The sequence below is a fragment of the Thunnus maccoyii genome, chromosome 1 (assembly GCF_910596095.1).
Source record: "Thunnus maccoyii chromosome 1, fThuMac1.1, whole genome shotgun sequence".
Lineage (NCBI taxonomy): Eukaryota > Metazoa > Chordata > Actinopteri > Scombriformes > Scombridae > Thunnus > Thunnus maccoyii.
The window spans coordinates 1,024,067-1,042,509 of NC_056533.1; the positions used below are offsets into that span (position 1 = coordinate 1,024,067).

The 18,443-nt window shown below is 39.0% G+C and overlaps 1 protein-coding gene and 1 long non-coding RNA gene across 12 annotated transcripts in view; one reads left to right on the forward strand and one right to left on the reverse strand.

The window, feature by feature from the left end:
- adamts17 (ADAM metallopeptidase with thrombospondin type 1 motif, 17) overlaps positions 1-8,295 on the reverse strand; it is a 626,422-nt gene extending 618,127 nt beyond the window's left edge. For 3 of the 9 annotated variants that reach the window (XM_042414606.1, XM_042414534.1, XM_042414761.1), the window contains exons 1-2: positions 8,042-8,291; positions 7,271-7,638 (exon numbers count right to left, since the gene is read on the reverse strand). In XM_042414606.1, the coding sequence (XP_042270540.1) occupies positions 7,271-7,638; positions 8,042-8,099 (426 nt within the window). In that variant the 5' untranslated portion in view covers positions 8,100-8,291. Of the gene's footprint in view, positions 1-7,270; positions 7,639-8,041 lie in introns of all 9 variants that reach the window. The other 6 variants (XR_006096576.1, XR_006096581.1, XM_042414307.1 and 3 more) reach the window with 5 other exon arrangements.
- A 3,728-nt stretch (positions 8,296-12,023) lies between these two features.
- On the forward strand, positions 12,024-17,673 carry LOC121897574. 3 transcript variants are annotated; one of them, XR_006096252.1, is made up of 8 exons: positions 12,032-12,111; positions 12,416-12,597; positions 12,710-12,748; positions 12,928-13,084; positions 13,734-15,637; positions 16,305-16,382; positions 16,538-16,612; positions 16,936-17,673. It is a non-coding gene; the product is annotated as an uncharacterized LOC121897574 (long non-coding RNA). The 3 variants fall into 3 exon arrangements; XR_006096248.1 differs by having other exon boundaries at positions 12,024-12,597; XR_006096253.1 differs by lacking the exon at positions 12,710-12,748 and having other exon boundaries at positions 12,024-12,597.
- Positions 17,674-18,443: the final 770 nt, after the last annotated feature.

Sequence of the window (18,443 nt, forward strand, 5' to 3'; positions counted from 1 at the left end):
AATCTGATTAGCAGTGTCACTGTACGACCTTGAGAATAAACAGTGACTGTAAGAGTGTGTGTGCACTGATGTAGCCTGACTTGCAAGGTTAAGGACAGTGACTGCAAGTGGACATTGTTAAATATAGCATATGGAGATCCATGTCAAACAGGCAAGCCATTATACATGTGTGGTCAGGTATGTTTGTGTATGGGAGAGACTGGCTTTTCCCACTTCAGGTGTCACTGAGCCTGACCTAGTTAGTTCCAATGAATGGTCATCACATTAAAAACATCTTCATGTCAACATAACAACATCCTGTCTGTCTAGAGAAGAAGAATGAAAAGAAGAATGAAAAATCAACAGAATGATAATAAAAAGGTTAAAAGTCTGTCCTGGCTCACAGCCAGCAATAGCTTCACTCCTAGTTTAAAGGAATCTGGGGTACTTGCTGTGTGTATTCATGACACACCAGTGTGTGCCTGAATGTGTGAAGTCTGGAAAAATACAGACAGCATGATCACACCCCTAGTCAGACTTAAAATCACATTTATAGTGTGTGATTGTGCATGTGTGTGTGCGCGTGCGTGCATGCAAATCCTAAATAAACACATGGCACCCCACAGAGCCCTTATGACTAAGACTAAATCCCAGGAAAGACTTCAACTGTTGATTTACTGAATTCTATGACCAACTACAGCAGGGGTACTCAAATACAAGTCTTAGAGGTCCACTTAATACATTTCCACCGCATCACAGGTCCAGAAATGATATTTCGTTACAAAAGCTCCAGAACTCTGTAGAAGCATTTCTGTATTAATGGGAGACATCACATCTTTGTTGTGTAACAAAGTCCTTAAACTTGAGCCTAAAAAGGTGCAATGGTCAGGCAGACACTGCTGTAAGTGTTTAATATGAGTCTGCTGCAGTATGAGTTCTTCATGACAACCCAGAGTTGAGACCAGGAGGCAGAGCTGCAGTCCTACACACTTCTCTGTGCTACCATTAGAGCAGTTACCCACCCAAAACCACATAGAGCCTGTGTCTGTCCCCCAACCACTTAAATCAATTAAATCTAAAATAAATAAAAGAGGAGTCGTTGATAAAAAAAATATAAAACAAATTAACACCACATCTGCAATTGTACAATAAAATAGGAGAATTAAATGTGGACTCTTAAACATTAGATCACTATCATCTAAAGCCGTATTAGTAAATGATCTAACCTAAGATCATCATATTGATTTATTTCGTCTTACTGAAACCTGGCTGTGTCATGAAGAACATGTCAGCCTAAATTAATCCAGTCCTCCCAGTCATATTAATACTCACATTCCTCGAGATACTGGCTGAGGAGGAGGAGTTGCAGCCATCATCAATTCAAGCCTAATAATCAACCCTAGACCAAAATTTAATTATAACTCATTCGAAAGCCTTGTTCTTAATATCTCTCACCCAACCTGGAAAACCTTACAGCCAATTCTATTTGTTATAGTGTACTGTCCTCCTGGTCTGTACTCAGTCTCAGAGTTTTTATCAAACTTAGCCCTTAGTACAGATAAAGTAATTACAGTAGGCGATTTCAATACTCATGTGAACATTGATAATGATAGTCTTAGCACTGCATTTATCTCATTATTAGACTCAATTGGCTTCTCTCAGTGTGTAAATAAACCCACTCACTGTCATAACCATAACCTCAATCTTGTACTGACTGACCATCGAAATTGAACATTTGATAGTTTGTCCACAAAATCCTATTTTATCAGACCACTACTTGATAACTTTTGAATTCCTATTACTGGATTATACGCCATAAGATAAAAATGTCTTCACTAGAGGGACTACAGAGGACTCCTACGTTAATTTCAGTCCCTCCCAAATTAATAATCTGGTTGATAGTGCTGCAGGCTCATTGTGAATAACACTCGACTCCATCGCCCCTTTCAAAAGAAAAATAACAAAACATAAAAGGTTAACTCCATGGTATAACTCCCAAACCCGCAAATTAAAGCAAATATCCCGAAAATTGGAAAGGATTTGGCATTCCACCAAAGTGAAAGAATCTCGCTTAGTCTGGCAAGATAGTCTTAAAACGTACACAAGGCCCTCTGTAATGCCAGAGCCGCCTATTACTCAGCATTAATAGAAGAGAATAAAAACAGCCCTAGGTTCCTTTTCAGCACTTTGGCCAGGCTGACAAAAAATCATAATTCTAATGATCCATGTATTCCTATAGCTCTTAGTAGTAATGACTTCATGAGCTTCTTTAATGATAAAATTCGAACTATTAGAGACAAAATTAACCACCTCCTGCCCTTAACAGGCACCGATTTCTCCCCAAATACAGGAACCTTAGAAACAGCTGTAAATCCTGACATATATTTGGACTGTTTTTCTCCAGTCGATTTTTCTGAGCTAACATCAATGATTTGTTCAGCTAAACCTTCAACCTGTCTCTTAGACCCCATCCCAACTAGGTTGCTTAAGGAAGCCTTACCCTTAGTTAGCGCTTCTTTACTAGATATGATCAATCTGTCTTTAGTAACAGGCTATGTACCACAGTCCTTTGAAGTAGCTGTAATTAAACCTCTTAAGAAGCCTACTCTTGATTCAGGTGTCTTAGCCAACTATAGATCCATATCTAACCTTCCATTTCCTTCTAAGATCCTTGAGAAAGCAGTTGCTGGTCAGTTATGTGACTTTCTGCATAACAATAGTTTATTTGAGGATTTTCAGTCAGGATTTAGAGCGCATCATAGCACAGAGACAGCACTGGTGAAAGTAATAATGACTTCCTAACTGCATCAGACAAAGGATTTGTCTCTATACTTGTCCTGTTAGATCTTAGTGCCACATTTGACACAATTGATCATCAAATCCTATTACAGAGACTGGAAAATTTAATTGACAACTGCATTAAGCTGGTTTAAGTCCTATTTATCAGATCGATTCCAGTTTGTACATGTTAACGATGTATCCTCCATGAAGGCAAAAGTTAGACACGGAGTTCCACAAGGTTCTGTACTTGGACCAATACTATTCACCTTGTGTATGCTTCCTTTAGGTAATATTATTCGGAAACACTCCATCAATTTTCATTGCTATGCAGATGATACCCAGATATATTTATCAATGAAGCCAGATGAGACCAATCAGTTAACTAAACTCCAAGCATGCTTTAAGGACATAAAGACCTGGATGACCTGCAATTTTCTGCTACTTAACTCAGACAAAACTGAAGTCATTGTGCTTGCTCCTAAACACCATAGAAATACATTATCTAATGATAAAGCTACTCTGGATGGCATTACCCTGGCCTCCAGCACCACTGTAAGGAATCTGGGAGTTATTTTTGATCAGGATATGTCCTTTAACTCTCACATAAAACAATTTTCAAGGACTGCCTTTTTTTCACTCACATAATATTGCAAAAATCAGGCACATGCTTTCTCAAAAACATGCAGAAAAAATATTCCATTCATTTGTTACTTCCAGGCTGGATTATTGCAATTCATTATCATCAGGCTGCCCTAAAAAGTCTCTAAAGACTCTCCAGCTGGTCCAGAATGCAGCGGCATGTGTACTGACAAAAACTAGAAAAAGAGATCATATTTCTCCCATCTTAGCTTCTCTGCATTGGCCTCCTGTAAAATCCCAAATTGAATAAATAAAATCCTTCTCCTCACCTACAAAGCCCTTAATGGTCAGGCACCATCATATCTTGAAGAGCTCATAGTACCCTATTACCCCACTAGAGCACTGTGCTCCCAAAATGCAGGCTAACTGGTGGTTCCTACAGTCACCGAAAGTAGAATGGGAGGCAGAGCCTTCAGCTATCAGGCTCCTCACCTGTGGAACCATCTTCCAGATTCAGTGCGGGGGCAGACACCCTCTCTACATTTAAGAGTAGGCTTTAAACTTTCCTTTTTGATAAAGCTTATAGTTAGGGCCGACCAAGCTCGCCTTGGACCAGCCCTTAGTTATGCTGCTATAGGCCTAGACTGCCGGGGGACCTCCTCTCCATCTGTATGCATTCATTTACCATTACTGAATGTTACTAACTTGACTTCTTCCCCAGAGTTCTTTGTGCTTTCTCATCCGCACGAAACCCCAGGGACCAGGCTCTGGCTCATGACCATGGGGATGTCCTTCTCCAGCTGTTACTACTGTTTGTTGTTGCTAGTCATGTATCTAATGTTGTTGTTGTTGTTCTGTTTCTCTTGCCCCCCCCCCCCCCCCCACTTTCTTTTTCTCTCAACCCAGCCAGTCAAAGCAGATGGCTGCCCACCTAGAGCCGGGTTCTGCTTGAGATTTCTTCCCGTTAAAGGGGAGTTTTTCCTTACCGCTGTCACCAAGTGCTGCTCATGGGGGAATTGTTGGAACTATAAATTAAAGAGTACGGTCTTGACCTGCTCTATGTGAAAAGTGCCCTGAGATGACTTTTGTTGTGATTTGGCGCTATATAAATAAAACTGAATTGAACTGAATTGAATTGAATTCTTCACTGCATTAACTGTTGAAAGTGTTTGATTTTACAATTATTCTGCTGGAGTCTTGATATCACAGCTTCAGCTGGTTCAGTTTTGTGATCCTTCTTCGTGTTTTGTGGAAAGTTTTGTTCAAAGCAGGCATATCTGATGTCATAGTGAAGTTTTGCGTTCCCACTCTTCATTATGGTCACAGTGTCATTACAATCAAGGACAATGGTCTCATACTGTTATATGTTATAAAACATATAACAGCACAATAACAAACAGTACAAAGCAAAAAACACACAGGACGCATTATACAAAATACAAAGCTACACGCAATACCACATCGCATACACCCACAATGTCAACTAGAAATTAATAATGTAAACTTGTCAAATTAAAAGCAAGATTAGAGATTATATGAGAAGACCAAGAGATAAATCAGTATCAGCTAGTTTTCAACAAGCCATTTTACGTCATGAACCGGAGCACAACAACCTTCCTAACTGCGGCGACTAGTAGACGGCTGAATAATGACAGCTCAGCTGCTTCCATAGATGCTGCATGCCAGGCTGTGGGATAAGTAAGCTGCCGGAATATTGGTCTGGTCCTCTAATAGAGTAAGAATACCAGACTTTTGTGCTGCATTTGGATGTTCTAAGGAAAGAAATGCCAAAACTGAGGTTAAAGGAATAATTTCATGTGCAAGTAGTTATTAAACAACACTCTACAGTCACAAACATGTTGAATTTAATTTATCGTTATCACTGTAAGCAATATTAAAAGGATAAGGCTGGTGATTTTCTATATTTTTCTTATTCTCAACAAATTTCATGTGCAGAGCCAAATCAACAATTAACTCATCCTACTTACAAGTATTGTGTGTGTATCAAAGTCCAATATATCTTATTCCTCTGTGCGGTAGACATCTATGGTTGTCCAAAAACTATTTTTCAAAGAACTGTACTACAAAAGCATTTTACATATACTACAGTCTTTACCACACTTTTCACCTGTAACTTTCTTCCTGCACTTTTAATTATTCTTGTGTAACATCAGATTAAAAATATGATGTTAGCACCTTTAACATTTCAGTTGATATTACGTGTACATGGTGCATCGGCTATACTGGTGAATACAATGTTATCATTACTGATAAAAATGACCAAAAACCACAAAAATCTGACGGAAGTTGTAGTAAACCTGAATTACCTTTAAAAAGTGCAGGCCTGCAGGATAAGATTGTTCACAGCTAATGACAAGTATAGAAACTGTGGACTTAACAGTGGTGTCATGACTCATGGGACCACTCAGAAAATATGGTACATGGTGAATGGACTGCATTTATATAGAGCCTTTCTAGTCTTTCAACCACTTAAAGCGCTTTACACTACATGCCAACATTCATCCATTCACACACACATTCATACACTGATGGTGGAGGCTCCTATGCAAGGTGCCAACCTGCTCGTCAGGAGGCGTTTTTAATGCTCATTCACACACTGATGGCACAGCCTTCGGGTGCAATTTGGGGTTCAGTATCTTGCCCAAGGACACTTCGACATATGGACTGGAGGGATTGAACCGCCGATATTCCCATTAGTGGACGCCCCGCTCTACCTCTGACCCACAGCCACCCCCTAAATTTAATACTTTAAAAAAAAAAAACTTAACCAGCTTTTTCATGAATGTTTTACATTTGATATTAGCATGATTGTTCCAAAGCACATTTTTCTGCCACAATAGCTCACTGTCAACATAGATACATAGTTTGTACTTCTTGTATTAGTATTTTGAGACACATCCGATCTCTAATTTTACTAAGGACACTCAGAACACCCCTCAGCCCCCCATCCTGACACTCCATCATGGTCTGGACACACAGAGATTACAGGTTCAACTGCTGCAGCTGCTGGTGATATTATTCCATATTAACCCACCATGTGTCTCACAGTGTCTGTACACAGCTGGACAATAATCTGCTCACTTACTGTGGGTGAACTGAATGTTTAAAATGTCACTGAGGATATTTAGAGGAAATAATGGAGCACACTCTACTATAAGAGCTGGCTTCAAGCCTGTTTCTGATGAAGAGTCAAAGAGAAAGAATCTGAACCCCTATCTGCACAGTTGATTTACATAAGAGCATTATTGAAATTTCTCAGCTCATGTGTAACTTCATTGCTCACAGTGGGGAGATTCATATTTTCTTTAATTCACACACAGGGAGGTCATAGTTCAGGGTTAGCTACAGAACAGCAGACTTGGAGATCATGAGTCTTGCTAAAACACGCTACACTTAATTGATGTTCAACCTCTTTTTAAATGGGTTTTTGGGAACTTTTTTCTGTCATTAAACTGGTTTAATCCAGTTTACCCATTTTATTTTCCCTAAAGTTGCTTTATCAAATGTCTTCATTTGTCCCAACCAACAAATCCACAACCAAAGGAAATTTCAGTTTACTATCATATTAGACTAACTAAACCAGAAAATATTTGACGAGCTGGGGCTAGCGAATTTTGGCTTTTTTTTTCTTAAAAAGTGACTCAAATGATTGATTATCAAAATAGTTGGAGATTGCTTATCTGTAGGTGATTAATCGACAAATCATTGCAACTCTAAGAGATTAACTACACTGACTGAGCAGACAGGGCCAAACAACCTTGCTGAAAGGCACTTCAGCAGGGTGGCTGCCTAACATTTAAAGTCTACAACCAAGTTGCTGCCAGACTATAATCCAACCAATGCTGTATCTCAAGTGCTTGATATGACATGAAACATATAACGAAGAGCAGAAAAGTGAAGATGGGTTTACCAGGCCGCCGCAGGTGCTCAGTGATGCCAAAGAGTCCGTGTGGTTGAGGATGAAGCCGGAGTAAAAGCAGAGCTGCTTCATGGATAGCCGGCTCATCGCTGCGCTCTGGTCCTTGCGCCTCTCCTCCACCATAAAATCCCCCGAAAGAAATGAGCTGTCCCGCGTCAGATTTAAGTACAGGTTCCTTCCAAAAGCAGGCAGTGACAGAATTATGTTATCCGGGTCAGAGTGTCCGCCATCCGCGGCGTCCAGGGAGCGCTGACCGCGGCGCCGCAGTGTGAGCACAGTGTGATCGGGGGACAGCTGCGCCTCCAGTCCGGAGACCAACCTGGGAACCACTTCATCTGTGTCCAGCTCAGACTGGGCTGCTGGAAGACACAGTTTCCATTAAACAGCGGCCAATGAGCAAAAACAGCCTCCTATCCTGACTCGGTGAACTGGCTGAACAGTCTGCTAATGCTCCATGACTCTTAAAGCCACATAAAACTTAAGAGTTCAACTTGTGGCTTGCAAAAGTCTGCAGCCCGCGACTATTAGAAACGGTGTGCCATTCATTACTGCAGAGATCGCTCTTTATAGTGTAGTACACTGTCGGAGGGAATCTTGCAACCATACAGGAGGAAACTACCGTCGATTGCCTAAACCTGATCTTTACTACAAAAAAATCAGTTCTTCAACTGAGGAAATGGATGACTTTAGCTGACCTATATCTGAGAGAAACACACACAAAGCATAGGGCTCGTGCGTAAAGAGTTCCCAATCAGTACTTACCAGTCAATCCGATGTAAAGAAGACAGAGGAGCAGATGGGTAACATGACTGTTATGCATAATAAAGCAAAGTATGGTAGAATAAGTAGAAGTGAATGGTTTTAATGTGAGAGGACTGAAGTGCTATGAAAAGCACTGCGTGGACTACGCAACTTTTCCTGAAGTTGGAGAAGTTGCAGTAATTCAGGCTGGACTTATTTGGCAGCGCAGGACACGCCTACACAGCCGGGGCCGGCCTTTACTGATGTCTGATTGGTTGTATTAAACCATGACCCGTCAAAAAAAAAAGAGAGAAATCCCTGCATTCTTATTGGTCAGTGAAGTTGTCTGTCACAAGTGGGGGTCGAAATCTACACGTGTTTTGAAGTGGAGAGAAAAGGTGCAGATAATTGGTTTGGGGGGTCGGCTTTTGAAAGGTTTGGTACATGGCAATACCAGGAGCTTTACATCACTTCAGTCACATTACTGAAAGACATGGTGCATAAACTAAATGAGGAACAAAAAGGTGGAAGACACAGTTCACAGTTAAATAAAATGAGAAGGGAAACAATTCTGGAAAGTTCTCAGCCATGAATGAAATCTAGACCGGTGTTATAGAATTTTCTGACTGCCTGCAGAATCTGACTCACCTTCACGTGAACATGCACACACTTCACACTACAAGCTAATCTCGCTCTCTACTTCAGTTTAAATATGTTTACTATAACCAGTCTTATTATCTTCAGTTTAATGAAGGATAAATGAATAATGAAAGAATAGTAAATCGGCAAGGAGATGGTTTTATGAGGGATTTTGTTTCACTTAGTTTCATTTTGCAAGTTTCACTTAACGAATTTAAGTCCCCTCTTACGCTATATTTAAACAATTAAAGGTGTGACACAAACAAAATCTCTTTGCCGACATATCTGGTCCTATTTGTCACTAGTAGCAACAGAGGAGAGACTGAGGGGGGAGTCATATTTTGTTGGGTTAGCTTTTATGTCTCCCAAAATCTGACTCCCCTCTTATATTAAAAGTGCAATATTTGACACACAACAAATTCACTCAGTTGGCATATCTGGACCTCTACTACTTATGTACAAAGTCATTTGTAACTAATGGCAACAGGGGAGAGATTACAAGATTGTGTCATTGATTTGAAGTGCATTTTTACATTGGTCTAAACAAAAATCTTGGTTTCCGGTTTAAACCTGTTTTGTTAAGTTCAGTTAAAAGCAAATAATATTTCCTACAGATAAATTGGAAAGCAATAATTTTACTGAAATAGTATTTTCACTTCAAACCCAAGGTTTTCATGTCACGTGATCACGTGACGTCACACCAGGTCATTCCTTCTCAACTTTCAGTGATCTCAATACTACAGAGGACTCTTATGTTAACTTTAGTCCCTCCCAAATTGATAATCTTATTGATAGTGCTGCAGGCTCACTAAGACAAACACTCGACTCCATCGCCGCCTTAAAAAAGAAGATAATAAAACATAAGAGGTTAGCTCCATGGTATAACTCCCAAACCCGCAAATTAATGCAAACATCGCGAAAATTGGAAAGGATTTGACGTTCCACCAAAGTAGAAGAATCTCGCTTAGTCTGGCAAGATAGTCTTAAAACATATAGGAAGGCCCTCTGTAATGCCAGAGCCGCCTATTACTCAGCATTAATAGAAGAGAATAAAAACAGCCCTAGGTTCCTTTTCAGCACTTTGGCCAGGCTGACAAAGAGTCATAACTCTACTGATCCATGTATTCTTATAGCTCTCAGTAGTAACGACTTTATGAGCTTCTTTAATGATAAAATTCTAACTATTAGAGACAAAATTAACCACCTCCTGCCCTCAACAGGCACCTTAGTAACAGCAGTAAATCCTGACATATATTTGGACTGTTTTTCTCTAGTCGTCTTGTCTGAACTAACTTCAATGATTTGTTCAGCTAAACCATCAACCTGTCTCTTAGATCCCATCCCAACTAGGCTGCTTAAGGAAGCCTTACCCTTTGTGAGCACTTCTTTATTTGTCTTTAGTAACAGGCTATGTACCACAGTCCTTTGAAGTAGCTGTAATTAAACCTCTTCTTAAAAAGCCTACTCTTGATTCAGGTGTTTAAGCCAATTATAGACCTATATCTAACCTTCCATTTCTATCTAAGATCCTTGAGAAAGCAGTCTCTAATCACTTATGTGACTTTCTACATAACAATAGTTTATTTGAGGATTTTCAGTCAGGATTTAGAGCGCATCATAGCACAGAGACAGCACTGGTGAAAGTCACAAATGACCTCCTAACTGCATCGGACAAAGGATTTGTCTCTATACTTGTCCTGTAAGATCTTAGTGCTGCATTCGACACAATTGATCATCAAATCCTTTTGCAGAGACTGGAACATTTAATTGGCATTAAAGGAACTGCATTAAGCTGGTTTAAGTCCTATTTATCAGACCGATTTCAGTTTGTACATGTTAATGATGAATCCTCCGTGAAGGCAAAAGTTAGACACGGAGTTCCACAAGGTTCTGTACTTGGACCAATTCTATTCACCTTATATATGCTTCCTTTAGGTAATATTATTAGGAAACACTCCATAAATTTTCATTGTTACGCAGATGACACCCAATTATATTTATCAGTGAAGCCAGATGAACCCAATCAGTTAAAGAAACTCCAGTCATGCCTTAACGACATAAAGACCTGGATGACCTGCAATTTTCTACTACTAAATTCAGATAAAACTGAAGTTATTGTGCTTGGCCCTAAACACCTTAAAAACACATTATCTAATAATATAGCTACACTGGATGGCATTACCCTGGCCTCCAGCGCCACCGTAAGGAATCTGGGAGTTATCTTTGATCAGGATATGTCCTTTAACTCCCACATAAATCAAATTTCAAGGACTGCCTTTTTTCACTTACGTAATATCACAAAAATCAGGCACATCCTGTCCCTAAAAGATGCAGAAAAACTAGTTCACGCATTTGTTACTTCTAGGCTGGATTATTGCAATTCCTTATTATCAGGCTGCCCTAACAAGTCTCTAAAGACTCTCCAGCTGGTCTAGAATGCAGCTGCACGTGTATTGACTAAAACTAGAAAAAGAGACCACATTTCTCCCATTTTAGCTTCACTACATTGGCTTCCTGTAAAATCTAGAATAGAATTTAAAATCCTTCTCCTAACTTACAAAGCCCTTAATGGTCAGGCACCATCATATCTTGAAGAGCTCATAATACCGTATTATCCCACTAGAACACTGCGCTCCCAGTATGCAGGCTTACTGGTGGTCCCTACAGTCTTTAAAAGTAGAATGGGAGGCAGAGCCTTCAGCTATCAGGCTCCTCTTCTATGGAACCATCTACCGGATTCAGTCCGGGGTGCAGACACCCTCTCTATGTTTAAGAGTAGGCTTAAAACTTTCCTTTTTGATAAAGCTTATAGTTAGGGCCGACCAAGCTCGCCTTGGATCAGCCCTTAGTTATGCTGCTATAGGCCTAGACTGCTGGGGGACTTCCCATGATGCACTGAGCTCCTCTCTCCTCCTCCTCCTCTCCATCTGTATGCATTCATGTAACATCAATGCATGTCACTAACTTTGCTTCTTCCCCGGAGTTTTTTGTGCTTTCTCATCTCACAGGAAAACCTGAGTCCCGGGCCGAGCCTTCGCGGTCCCTCACAGTCCTGATGGCATCCTTCCCTGTCTATTGATGCTTGTGCTTGTTGTTGTTGTTGTGATTGTTGCTCTCCTGTCCCCCCTCCCCCTTTCCCTCTCTCTTTCTCTCTCTCAACCCAACCGGTCAAAGCAGATGGCCGCCCACCAAGAGCCGGGGTCTGCTTGAGGTTTCTACCCGTTAAAGGGGAGTTTTTCCTTACCGCTGTCGCCAAGTGCTTGCTCATGTGGGAATTGTTGGGTCTCTGTAAATTAAAGAGTACGGTCTTGACCTGCTCTATGTGAAAAGTGCCTTGAGATGACTTCTGTTGTGATATGGCGCTATATATAAATAAAAATTGATTGATTGATTGATTACCTCGCATCGAAAGTCAAGACTGTCTGTTGTACAAGAAAATTCTTTTAAACAAGGTAAGAATTTGAAATTGTGTTGTTTTAAGGGAAAGTGCGTTTTCCATGCACATTTATGGTTAGTAGCAGGGTGGACAACTACATTACAGACTTTAACAGACTGTCTTTGTATTTTGTGCACTAGCGCTAGCTAACGCTAGCTAACGCTAACGCTAGCTAAACAAGGTTGCATCAGTTGCTCCTGCATATGGCAATGCTTTCATTGCTGTTGTTTGACACGAGAAAAGTTAATATTGTTGCTAATGTTATTTTGTTGGCACGTAAGGAAATACAGTGATAGTATGATGAGGCTCGTTTTTTATAGTGCTTGAACAAACCAAGAGAGGGGCTGTCCTGCTCTGTGTCTGGACATGTTTGTACCCAGGGCGGACTGGGCTCCCCACTACACACAGACAAAACAGAGCTGGCAGTGGAGCTAAGTGAGGTGAAGAAAGTGAAACTCCTTGGACACATTTTATCGAATTGACGGCTGAAATGCACACTGCTGTAAGTGACATAAACCTTTGGAGTAAAAACGAAAGAAAGTATTAAAACTTTCGCAAACAAAACAGAATTTGATAGAGGTGATGCATTTGCCTGCCCTGTCTCTCATCCACAGTTGAAACAGAGGTAGCCTGCATTGTTCACAATGGATGAGGTAACTTTTTTTAATAAATGGCAATAGGTCAGTGGTGGCCTGTAAAATAAATACTATCAGCAGTTGTGAGAAAACTGCTAAAAAATTGGGCCAAACCAATTCAAAATGCATGTTTTGGCTCACTACACAGTTGTAAAATGTTACAATAACATATGCATGTGCTATTTTGTTTTTTAAAGATCAATGCTGAATGCATGAGATTAAACAACTGTTCCACTTCAACCGTGATTCCTGGCTTCCTTGGACAAGCACCACGGCAAGCTGATTGAAATCATCAGAAACAAGGGAGGAGTTGTCAGAGACAAGACCCGGAATATACTGAAAGTTCTTGATCAGGTCTGTTCTTGCTCAATACATCAAAATTTGCCTTATATCATATAAATAGTAACAATGTAAATAGAAGCAAGTTCATTTTGTGTTCATTTTGTCAATACATTTGATTGTGGAGTTAGATTACGTTGAAAGATGTGCTACGGTTATCTTCTGAGTTAGACAGGCCTTTTAACTGGTTTGCTCAAAGCATTTGCAAATTACAATTCCTGTAGCTCCAACAACAATTCTCGATTGGTCAGAACTGGTTAAATTTTCCACCAAATCTGTGTAACAAATGGTATCAACCTAAAAATTGCTGCAACAACTTAAGACATCACTGATCATGTGAATGGCCGACACATACTTCAATCATAATGTTCTAAGCCCTTATACACTCTAAACTTTCAAAATTTGAATAGGCACCTAACCAAAACACAATGTTTATTACAGATTTACAACTAGAAAAACTTGACACACAGTGCAGAGCTGCATCTCAAATTAATCTCAAGGTTCCTGGCTTTCAGATGATGTATACCACTTCTATGTGGCATATGCTGTTGACTTGCTGAGATTTGATTGTGAGAATTGTTTGCGTAGATAATTTTTTATATTGGTACATCAGACATTGGTTTCATCATAATAACTTTCAAATAAATGTCTTGTCTTTTATCAGGTTGTTCAGCAGGATGATGCTTAAACTGAGCTTCAAAGGTGTACAATGGCAGTGTTTGTCATCAGGGAGGAGGAGGATCCTCTCCAGCCACCACATGACATTGGGATTGTTATTGATGATGTGGAAGTCCTTAATGAGCTGCAATTGGTCGCACACGCATGTGCCATGTTATATGGTGTCAACTATGCTCTAAACCTGAGCTATCCAAGTGAACTCAGATACACTTTTGATGGACTGCAGAAAATATTCATGGAGATGGCATCAAAGAAAATGACACGCAGAGTGTGCAGTCTGAGTGTCCAGCTCTAAATACTGGATTGATCAAAGAAAGACATTTGGATACAGCATGTTTTTTTGTTCTGTTTTATAGCTCGTATTCAAATACATTCCAGGATAATGGAAGGGGTCATTGTTAAATGTAAATGAGTGAAACAGACTTTAATTCAAAACTGGCCTTCTGATTTTTCTCTGTTAACGGAGTTCGGTCTGTGGTATGAATATTATGGCACTGATATTAACACTGAAAATGTGAATAATGCTGAATTCACAATGACCAGCAGTTCAGTTGTACTAGTAATTCTAATGTTTGTTCTTAAACTGACTTATGCCCAAAAGACCAGTGTTTGTTCGTAGATTGTACCCCCAGTGATTGAACTGTATTTTTTCCTCTTTTTTTTTGTCTCTTGGTCTGCATTTGTAATGGTTCAAATTTTATCAATGGATAGCTGTTAGAAACTCTGTTTTTACACTTAATGGCTATTAGATCAGGGGTTCTAAACTGGTCTCAGCCTGGGACCCACATTTTCCCACGGTCATTAAGTCGCGACCCACTTTTATAGAATACAAACCAGACAAATTTATTTTTGAAAAATAACCTTGAAAAACACATTTAAATATTTATACATATGCATGCAAAGCAAATGTAAGAGCAATTTTTATAAGAAACTGAGCAGGAACATGACAACTACATGTATAAAAGTTACTGCAATAAAATTAAATATCAAAACTGCACAAAATAAATAAGGCCACAAAATTAGATATTTCACTTCTCTGCATATCTCTGCATTCAGAGTACATTTGTAAGAAACTGAGGAGGACCATGCCAACTGCATGTAAAAAAAGTTACTACAATACATTTAAATATCAAAACTGCATAAAATAAATAAGGCTACAAAACAAGATGCTTTCACCCAACCTGTCTTTTGTGGAAGTCAGTGAGACAGTTGGGCATGTACTTTACTTTTGATCAGAGTTTCAAAGTCTGTCTTCTTGCGTTTCACCATCTTGCCTCCGAGCATCACAAATTTAAAGAGAAGGGTTACCGGCAAACGAATGGTGGTTACCATGGCAACGAGAATGCTGCGCGCGTCTGACGCGTGCCTTTCTGTCTTTTTTTTCAAGATAAAAGACGAGTACAAAATCAGATGAGCATTAATTATTTTTATTTTTTTTCAATTCATTTATTTTTTACAAGCTGTCCCTGACCCGCCCAGAACGTGTCCGCGACCCACTTTTGGGTCGCGACCCACCAGTTGAGAATCGCTGTATTAGATTACATATCAAGTTTTATACACTGTAAAAAGCCCTTCAGTGGCAATGTCCATGTGACTTAATTATAAAATGTATATATTTTTTTTTTACAATAAATTGATTTTGTCTTCTTTTACTGACTGCTGAAGTTACAGAAAAGCAAAAAGTGTGAATGTTTTAATTACTTATAATTTTCTATCATAAATTTGATTTCCTGGTACTTTACAATAAACTGATTTCACAAAACTTAGTTTAAGGACTTACTGAATAAGTAAATCCTCAGGACTCTTCCAATTGGAACCAGTCTGAACTTGTTCTCCCACAAAGCTGCAAGAGTACCTGCCTGGCTTTTTCATCGACAAACTACACAACTTGTAAGTGATCATTTTCTTGCATAAAGTTAAATGTTTTCACCCGTGATTGTATTGCTCTATGTAATACCTAAGTGTGCGTTTTCCTCTTTGCAATGCCATAAGGTGTTTCAAAATGCGCACTAAGTTCAAACAGGTAACTTACCGTCAAAATGCTGATTTTTAGTCAAATATGGCTTCTGTGTGGCCTGTGTTGTGTGCTGGACTGTGTACATCCTTAATATGTAAGTGCAATAGACTAAGTATGTCAGACTTATTCTGTTTTTGTTTTAGATGTGAGCTAGCAAGTTAGCGATTAGCATGCTAACGATTAGCCGCTAGTTACTTAGCTCTTTTATGTGACTTTGACTGAGATTGCTGTGATGTTCAGTTGGTATTAGCGATGTATGTATGCTTGTGTACGTTGAGTTGCACATGTTAAGGGTTGTTTGTTTATTCATGGGTGTGATTTGAGCTGCAATATCCTATTAATTGTAGTCTGTTGTTACACACAGGGGTTAGGGGCTCTCCGGGGCTCAGCCCGGCACATAATCGTAGCGTCTTACACACACATTCAGCTCTGCTCTATCCCGCTCACTCTCTCTCATACACACACACACACACACCTGCTGATGTTAGGTGGATAAAATATTTTTTTGTTTTTTGCTGTTTCTGTCCCCATGCTCCACAGTGCATCGCTTTTCTTCTGTGTTCCCGCTCTGCTTCTACAGTGCTGAGTGCTGTCTGATGCAGGCTATACACTGATCAGGTATGAGTTCCTGATATGTTACGTCAAATAAGTAATGATAATAATAACTATCATTTTAATGATTGTGACTGGGATGAATTTTTGCAAAGTGTACATTTTTGGAGGAAAATTTCATATGGTCATCTTGAGTTCTTTCATTTGTGTTGCTTCTTCAGGAGACATTCAGATCAACGCAAAGGACCAATTCAGCCTCCCCAACTAAGTTCTGTGTGTCCATGACCACACATTAGGTAAGCGGTTATATAAATCAGATTGATGTAAAGGTTTTAGAGGTTAATGCAGTACATGTTTTTGTGTCAAACTGTTGAGAAATATGCAAGACATCTAGTAGCACTGATGTTACTATTAAAAAAAGGATTCTTTTGTTAAATTTTTACATAGTTAAGGCGGGAGGCGTTTGTTGTCAAACCAGCCGCCTTAAATATAAAGTGCCGCAGGAAACACTGTTATCCATCTAGAGCTCTTTATCTATCAGCATCTGATTCAAAACTCATAACTTCTCTTTACTTGTATGAAACAATTTCTTAATGTCTGTTCTTGTTTGTTGCACCAGGAATAGCAGAGACCAGTGCACATGACGACCTGAAAACACACAGTGTGAGGATCTACGTTTGCCATGAGCCAGATGCAGTGGGAATTATAATCAAGGGAATCCCTGTGCTGAAATCTCTCGACAATCTGGCCAGAGGATGTATCTTCAGTACCCAGCGAGACTTCACAAAACCTTTTAGGTCTTTCAAAGACTGTTTGTTGGACTTGACACTCAAAACTGCCCAAAATCATCCCCCAGGTTCATGAGCCTCAAAAGCAAGCTTCTAGCATAGACAGTCAAATGTGATTGTTGACCTCACATGCCATACTGACTGTTTTATTGTTGTTGTTCAATAATGTTATATTTTTCTGAGTCTAAGTGTGATTCTTCAGATTGATGTACTTGAATCTCCAGTTTCCTTCAACACATTGTTGGCCTTTCAAGGCCCTTTTGTGGAACTGGGCCCAAAACAAATGTCTGGCCTGCACAGTGAAATATCTTCTCCAGTTTGAGAATGCCACGTGTTATTCTGAGCCTGATTAGTGTGATCTCTACAGAATGATGTATATGAATCTCCACTTTTCTTTCAAAACATTGAAAGCCTTTAAAGGACTTTTTGTTGACTGGGCTCAAAACAAGTGCCTAACCTGGACAGTTGTTTCTGTGCAATAATGTTATTCGTTTTTCATGACCTTGATGAATAGGATTATGTGGGCCATGTGGTTGCATTGGCAGCTCAATAAATGTTGTAAAACAATACCACTCTTGTCTTTGATAAATGTATGTCAATGATAGCTAATTATTTTAAGTAGATTGTGCTTTGATATCAGAGAGGAAGCATTCGTAAATATTTTTTAAAAAGTAAAATGAAAGTAATTTTTTTTTTAATGGCACTTAATTTAATGAAGTTGGATGTAGTTAAAATGCTATTGTACCAATGTCTATTCTTACAATGGTGGAACTGTTTTGTTTTTTTGAAGACCACTTGAAAATTTTATTTTATGCTAAAATTTTATTACTGAGTTTTCTCAACTTAAAAAGACACGAAGTTTACTAAATTAGCAAAAAAAATGCTTGGAAAATGTTGCCTCATTTTTTTTTGAGTTAGATCTAAGTAACAGTTTTTACAGTGTAGGAGAGATGTACAAACAGTAATGGTAAAATTTAAGTTGTAAAAAAGCAAAACATTTTATTGTATTTTGTAACATTTTTGCTTGTGACTAAAGAAAATATATTGATTAAGGTACAATTAAAAATTATAGTTTGTACTGAAGCAGACATTTTACTTGAGAAAAGTTCATAAAATTGCCTGTAACAAAATTAGAGTGTTTTAATTAGTTTATTCAGAAGTAAAATCTGTACTTAGATGAACTTGTAAATATTAGGTTTTACCAAAATGAAAAACTTAGGTTGTAACAAAGTGAAAAAAAAAAAAAAAAAAAGGTTTATGGTCTTTATAATAAATAATGTTTTTACTTTGTGTGAATGTACATTTTTGTCTTTGGTAAAAGAAATATTTTGATTGATAC